We start from the raw sequence: 7414 nt of genomic DNA on the forward strand, positions 1-7414 counted from the left end.
AAAAACATGATATTCTTGATGTTCTTGCTTAGGAAATCATATCTAGGAACCTTGAGGAGCAAGAGACTATCAATTTCAGCTTGAGAAATGTGAGAAAATCCTTCTTAATTTATTGATGAAGGTTCGGTCTTCATGATGTTTCTTGAACTAAACATTAACTTTGATTGAAAATTAGACAAGAAAGTGAGGTTGGAAGTTCCAAAAATAGAATCGATTTGAGCTCAGAAAAGAGGTAAGGGTTTGGTTGAATTAATTGTTTAAAAAGTGTATGTTTTATGTGTTTGTTGAAATCGATGTTTGATGATTGAAATTGAGTGTGTAAATGATTGTTTAGTGATATTATTATGTTGTTTACAAGCTTAGAAATTAGAAGTTCTTTAGAAGTACCATGGTTGATTTGATTTAGTGCTTCTAAAGAACTTGTTCCTAAGCTTGTTTGATGTGTTTTTGATACGAATTTGATGGTTGAAACATGGAATTAAAAATACTTTAAAGAGATTAAAGAAAAATCTAAGAAAATGTCAAAAATCAACGAAAGATCCAAGAAGAAAAGTGAGTAAACATTCGATTTTTATGGAGAAAAGAGTAAAAGGGTAATTTATTAATGAGGATATGATGATCTTTTGGTAAAAATTAAGGTTAAAATGATAATTTGAAGATATAAGGGCATTTCGATCATTCAATAAAATATTCAAAAGTAAAATGGTCAATTCAAATCTTAGAGGCAAAAAGGTAATTTTTATAAAAATATGAAGATAAAAGTATAATTATATAAAAGTGTAGGAGTGAAAAAATAATTAGACAAAAGTGTAGGAATAAACTAATAATTAAATAAAAATAGAGGGGTAAAAGTAATTGAGTAAAAATAGAGGGGTAAAAGTATAACTACATAAAATTTAAGGGACTAATTTGTAAATAAATAAAAGTTTATGGACATAAATATAAATATGATAAAAGATAGGGACGTAATGATAATTTTAATAAAAGGTCAAGGACATAATAGTAATTTCAATAAAAGACGTAGAAAGACAATTTAAAGCCCAAAATTTAGAGGTTCTCTTCATAAAATATTTAGGATAAAGTAAGAAAAGTGATGAAAGATTAACTAAGATATGGTAAGAGAAAACAGAAAGAGTAAACGAGGTATATAAGGAAACAGAAAAAGAAAGTTGAATAATTAAATGCTAGCTTGGCAAGGATAAGGGTTTCGTCCCGCTTGTCGAGTACGGAAAAATCCACGTATTGTTGATGATTAATCTCGGGGACATATACATATTAATTGATCATTGTTTGCCTTTGCGCATATGTTATGGCGTCAAGCTTTGCGATGATTGCCGGTTATCACGTACTAATGGTATTAACCTTATCGACACAAATGCATGCAGTACACAAAGGAAAACCATATCGAAGACTAGTTCCTAGGTAATATCGGGTTACGCGATATAAACCGACACATGAGCTCATGACTTGCATAGGACAGACATGCATCCACTACAAGCAATATGCTGAGTACTGTCGGATTTACTGGTGAAAAAACGAAATTAATCCACCGATAATAAATTTACCGTCAGATTTTTTGTCGTTTCTCATCCGACTTCTTGCTGCTAATTGTTTACCGTCAGATTTTATTGTCCGCCGAAAGCTTGCGGCGGATTTAGCGGCGGAATTGGTTTTTCAAGCTGCGAATATCTGGTGTTAGTTATCGGCAAATTTTTTCTGACGGTAACTTTGATGTCAAACTATTTTGTTCCCGCATTTTTATTGGCAAATTTTATAAATATTTTTTTGATGAAATTAGTGGTAAAATTCTAAATTTTTTATTTAAATTTATTTTTTGCACAATTAGTAGTCAAATTTTAAATAATAAAAGCTAAATATGTTAAATTATGAAGTGTACAAATAAAATGAAAAGTCAAATAACAGAGGATATGATACTATCGAATAGTGTATAAAAAATCCTAGTCACTGAAATTTATCGTTATTGTTATCGTCATTATCCCATTGGTCCAGTTGCTAAGGCGAGCAGCCTAGAAGGTGATGTTTGTGTCCCTCCATCAGCGTTGTTGCCACTAGCAGTGCCGTTGTCACCAGTGCACATCTAATCTTCATACAGCACCTTGTATCGTTTCATCCACTGAAACAACTCCGGCTCCTGCCTCCACTCCATCCTGAGGTCATCTGTGTCTGTCATGCGTGAGAAAATCGCTTGATACCTCTCCTCAGACTCCCACAGCTGCTGAGCCTGTTGGTGAAGGCTCCGCGTGAGGAGTAGCACCTGCTTCCTCAAATCCATGCCGTCCTTTGGATCGGTGGGTCAACTGGTGGCAGAGGTGAATGAATGTCTCAATGTGGACGTGCGGAGGTTGTCGGCGGAGAAAGATCCGAGCTCGTACATGTGATTTTTGTATGGCTCATATACGGCCTCGTGCCAAACCTGATCAAGATTGACAACTGATGTAGCGGAGTTGTTACCGTCATCTCCAATATGCTGAGATTGTTGGGTTGCGGCCTCCAATCTTTGCATGTACGACTCTTGTGTAACACATTTTATAATTAGGGTTTTAGTTAATTTAAAAATGCTATATCACATGATGTTTACTCACGTAATGATTCACGGCTCGCTGATCAACAAATTTCTCCATGTTCTCCTTCAACGCATGAGTATACTTGAAGGTCTCCGCCATCGTCACCTCACAATCCAATGACTTAGATTACATATTTTGAAACTACATGTTAAGTCAAGTAATAATGACATTATATTAAGACTAAACGAACTTGAAAACATAATGAAACAGGTTACTTGCCAGTCTGAACTTAGTCTTCATAAAAGTCACTGACCCACCGGTATATTTCGATAACCTGGTCGATGCCCTGTTAGCTCTGTTGGTGAGACGGCGACGCTTGAACTCCTCATCAGTCTCTCAAATAGACGTACAGTAACTTCTTAATGTTCGAGCGGAGCCAAATAGTGAGGTGGTCGCGGTACTCACATACGTCCTCCGACATCTACTGAAGCCACCTAGCCATCCGATGGTTGAAGATCTTACTGATCATGAGATCATGAGCCTTGTCCCATATAAATTTCTCTTGCAGAAAGAATATTTAGCATGAGTTAATTGAAATTAAATATATAATTAAAAATAGAAGATATAAACTAACACTAAGAATTGAATATGATGAGTTCTTACTACCCACTTCTAAAACCATCGCTCTCTAGTCTCAGCTGGGATTTTCTTGTACCTCGGCCATGGGTGGTCATACATCAGCTTGATGATATTAATACATTCCTGTGTATATACATTATAATTTGGTGCAAACCTATCAATGGAAAACTTAGGATTGGTAGTTTACTAAAAAGTTATTCGAAATTTTCTATAAACTTCAATTATATTTAGATTTTTTTTTAGAAATTTCGGCAAAATTTCATCTATAACTAGAATGCGCTAAAAACTACATCCATCAACAATTCACGTAAACAATAACATCTATCAACAATCAACAAACAAGAATTAAGAATCAATCAGCAACATCCATCAACAATATAATAAAAAATTATCGATTAATTAAGATTAGTAGTTTCATCTATATGGCATTATATGACTTAAGTGGTAACTTCCATCAACAAATAAGAATTATCAAACACAATAAGCAGTTCAAACCTATTAAATTAAATCGAACATATCTTAACAACTTAAAAATCTGTTAAAACTAGAAAATTGAGTATAACTAAACTAAACTGACTAATTCAAATGGTTTGCATATAAAAAAATAAACTGTTTTTGATTTTTAATAAATTGAGACTAACGAATTTGAGATTTTGAAATTTTTTTATAAAATGTGTTGTGGTAATTTAAAAATAATTTTTAGGGTTAATAATATAAGAATTTAAGATTTATAGCATCTTGCATCTTAACATAAAATAATCGATGAGAATAAGAACAACAATTAAAAGGTAGTGCCATTTTTACCCCCTCTCACTTTTTAGACAAATTAGATACCAAAGAATTTTTCAATACATAAATGATAATCTGGACAAGGTCCCAGGACTTAGAGTTATATATTTATATATTTATATTTGGAGAATGATATGGCATTGTTGTCTTCATCCCCGGCCCCCTTTCCACAATAGAATTACATATTTGATATTTCTGATCCAAGAGGGAATCAACAAGAAGGGAGATAATCAAATTGATTATATTAAGGTTTTGAACGTCCTTGACAATATAGTTGACCTTAATTGTTTTAAAAATGAAAAAAAAAATATAGATAATCAGCAATATTTTTGAACAATGTGTGGACAATGTAAACTAATAGAGTTAAAAGAGTAAATTAATCTTAAATTTAATTAATAACATTAAATTAGGATGTAATATATTCTTATTTATTTGATTGGTGGTTGTTAATATTGTTTAAAATAGTTATCGTTTACTTAACACTCTCAAAAAAAATTACCTCATAAACTTTTGTATTTGCAATGATCGAATGGTATTGAATTAAATTTATATAATGAAAATCTAGAATACAATTTCTATTTCCATGGAAAACAAGTCTAAACTAATTAATTTGACAAAGGGTGATCGATCACCCAAATTAAACATTGTTCATTTTATATGTACACAAATGAATACATATAGAAGGGGAGAGAGAGAGAGAGTAGATAACCGGTGAAAGTTGTATACGAAAGATATAATGATTGATGAGCTAGCGGAATCCTACTCCTACTCTTGTAGTCCTTGACTGATAAAGTTCCAACCGGATTCTGGCTTCAGGCAATAGTGACTCAATGGAAGGATCCTGAATTAGATGTGCTTGCTTGGTGCACCACTCAAGGACGATGAGAACCTCTTCTTGAGCAAGAATATCACTTTTGGGGACATGCAGAGCTATGTAACACAGAAGAGTGACGGAGGGAATCTGCACCATCTGCTCACCGAAGTAAACAAGTTGGATGAGGTGCTTGGCACCGCCAGCCTCGATGATGGCGTTGCAGTGAGTCTCGTGGAGGAAGTTGTCGGTACAGGCAAACTTGTTGAGAGCAATAGCGGCCTCCATGGACACTTGGGCCTCTCTCTCGTCAAGAAGCCTCACCAATGGGGGAATCAATCTAGTCTCCGTTGCACGGAAGGTCCTTGCTAGGTTGCCAATGGATCTTATGCAAGGAATGAGAAGGTTCGATTCACCTTTGTCGATCACTTTAAGCAGCTGCTCCACGACAGCCTTTGCGGAAGGGGAGGTGGGCTTAAAGGCGTCGCGTCTCAGCTCTGCGTACTGCTCTGCGACTGCGGTGATCTCCATGAGCGCCATTGCCGAGTAATACTGCACATCCTCGGGCCCTTTCTCCAGCAGAACCGCGAAACACAGAAGAGCTCTGGATTCCGTTATATTCCTGCAGATGGTGAGGTTACCCTTGGAAAGCTGCCAAAGAGCTCTCGCTGCCATGGCCTTCATCTGTGCCTTTGTGGCCGGATCTTCTGCCTCTCTTCCCTTAATGCTCGTTCCTGCAATGGACACATGATGGTGTGGGTGTTGCTGTTGCTTCTTGGCATCATCGGCCGCGCGCCCCTGCGCCATAAATGTGTTGGTAACCAGATTTTGCATCTGGCTAGAGGCGTGATTTCCCCCCATGGGGTGGGCAGGTTTGTAGCGATGATCATCAAGTGAGGCCTTTCTGTGGTCATCGTCGGGGTCCATGGAGGACATTTTGTTCTTGTTGGCAATGGCGTACTTGCTGTGCTCCTGAATGGTCTCGAAGGCCAAATGGCTAACAAGCAAGCGTATGGCGTTGTTCTGGGCGAAATGATCCTGGCACTTGGGATGGTTTGCCGCCAGCTCCGAAATAGCCCATGCAACCATCACCTGAACCTTCATGTGCCCGTCTTTCAGGACTTTCACAAACGCTGAGCAAACACCTGCGTTAACAATCTGCTCCACGCTCTCTGGATCTTTCCCAAGCAACCCGATTGCCCTCGCAGCATTCTCTTGACCCTCCAATCGCCCTTCTTTCAACAACTTCAGCAACGGCGCCACCCCACCTTCCTCCACAATCAGTTTTCCGTAGCGGTCGTTGTCACGAGCCAAGGAAACCAAGGAAGCCGCAGCGTCTGCACGTTCTTCCACGGGGCAGCCAGAGAGTAAGATGGCGACCTGCTCCCATATGAGGCAGAGAATGGGCTCGTTGGAGGCAATGGGAGGAAGGCCGAGATACTCGTCGTCGCGCTCCTCCGCGGAAGCCGAGACGCGAAGGAGCCACTGGACGTCACCGATGGAATTCTCCAGCTGCAAGAAGGTTTTGCGGAAGGCGGTGGCCGGGATGATGGTAAAGAGCCTCTTGATGAAGGTGTTGGCGCGGCACTTGATCACGAGGGTGAGGGCTTTGTCGAGGACCTGCTCGGTGTCTTCGATGATGCGGCGTGTGGGGCGCTCGTAGAGATCGTTGCTGTTTCTTGCGGCCTGGCGGAGGAGTGCGGAGAGCTTCTCTGTCTTGCCCTTGAGTGTCTGACAATCGTCCTTGAAATTGGGGACATCCTCCGCCAGCTTTGATATCTGGTCCGCCATCTGTATCGGGCTCGCAAGGATGTCCTTGACGATGCTCGACATATCCTTTCAGCAGCGGACCACCGATTCCTTCCCTTTTTCTTTCTCTTTCTCTTTTCCTTTGATGATGATATTCTTGTCTTGTTTCTCTGTAGATGCACCAAGATATCATTGAAGAACAACGGTTTTACAGTTTGGATTAGATCGGGCGTTTAAAGCAGAGCAATCATGTTTGTTCATCATCGTTCGTGCTGCGTGCATGGATGGCGCCGGCAGTGCTCGCTCACTGATCGATGCATGCATGCAAATTATGCAATGGTGAAACGCTTTTTGCTCCAAATTTTGTGACAATCACTCACGTGCCATGGTAATAATAACAACAACAATAACAACAATAATAATAATAAGAAAAAGTATGGAGAGCCAATGTATTTAGTATATAATGTGTACAATAAACTTTAAAATTGACCCAATAAAATGAAAACACAATACACTCTCAATTACCCTCAAAACCCTAATTTTAACCATGCATCCTATTCATTTAAATCTCCCCCCTTTTGATCTAGCAGGAATCCCCTCCCCCAATTTGATCGAGCAGCCACCGAAGAGAGCCCACTGCCGGCGCTAGAGAACCAACCTCCATGAAGTTCGCTGCAACTTGAGCAGTCAGCGCTACTCAACTGCTCTTCCCGCACGATTGGAGTCTTCCCTTCACGCTTGGGGTTCGCTGCTGCCGTCTTCCTGCGTGCCTCCCTCGTGCAACCATCGAGCGTCGGTCGTCGACTAGGAGCTCCCCGTCACCGTCGCTTGGCCGCCGGACATCCGCACGCCGCGTGTCCCTGTGTCGCACCATACTTATCGCTGAACGCCACGTCTTCTT

General features: G+C 39.5%; 1 protein-coding gene across 1 annotated transcript; it reads right to left on the reverse strand.

Moving 5' to 3' along the window:
• On the reverse strand, positions 4600 to 6875 carry LOC107607248. The gene has a single exon (XM_016309220.2). It carries the CDS (start codon positions 6595 to 6597, stop codon positions 4702 to 4704), a length of 1896 nt encoding a protein of 631 aa, XP_016164706.1. The 5' UTR covers positions 6598 to 6875; the 3' UTR covers positions 4600 to 4701.

The sequence above is a fragment of the Arachis ipaensis genome, chromosome B07 (genome assembly GCF_000816755.2).
Source record: "Arachis ipaensis cultivar K30076 chromosome B07, Araip1.1, whole genome shotgun sequence".
Taxonomy (NCBI): Eukaryota; Viridiplantae; Streptophyta; class Magnoliopsida; order Fabales; family Fabaceae; genus Arachis; species Arachis ipaensis.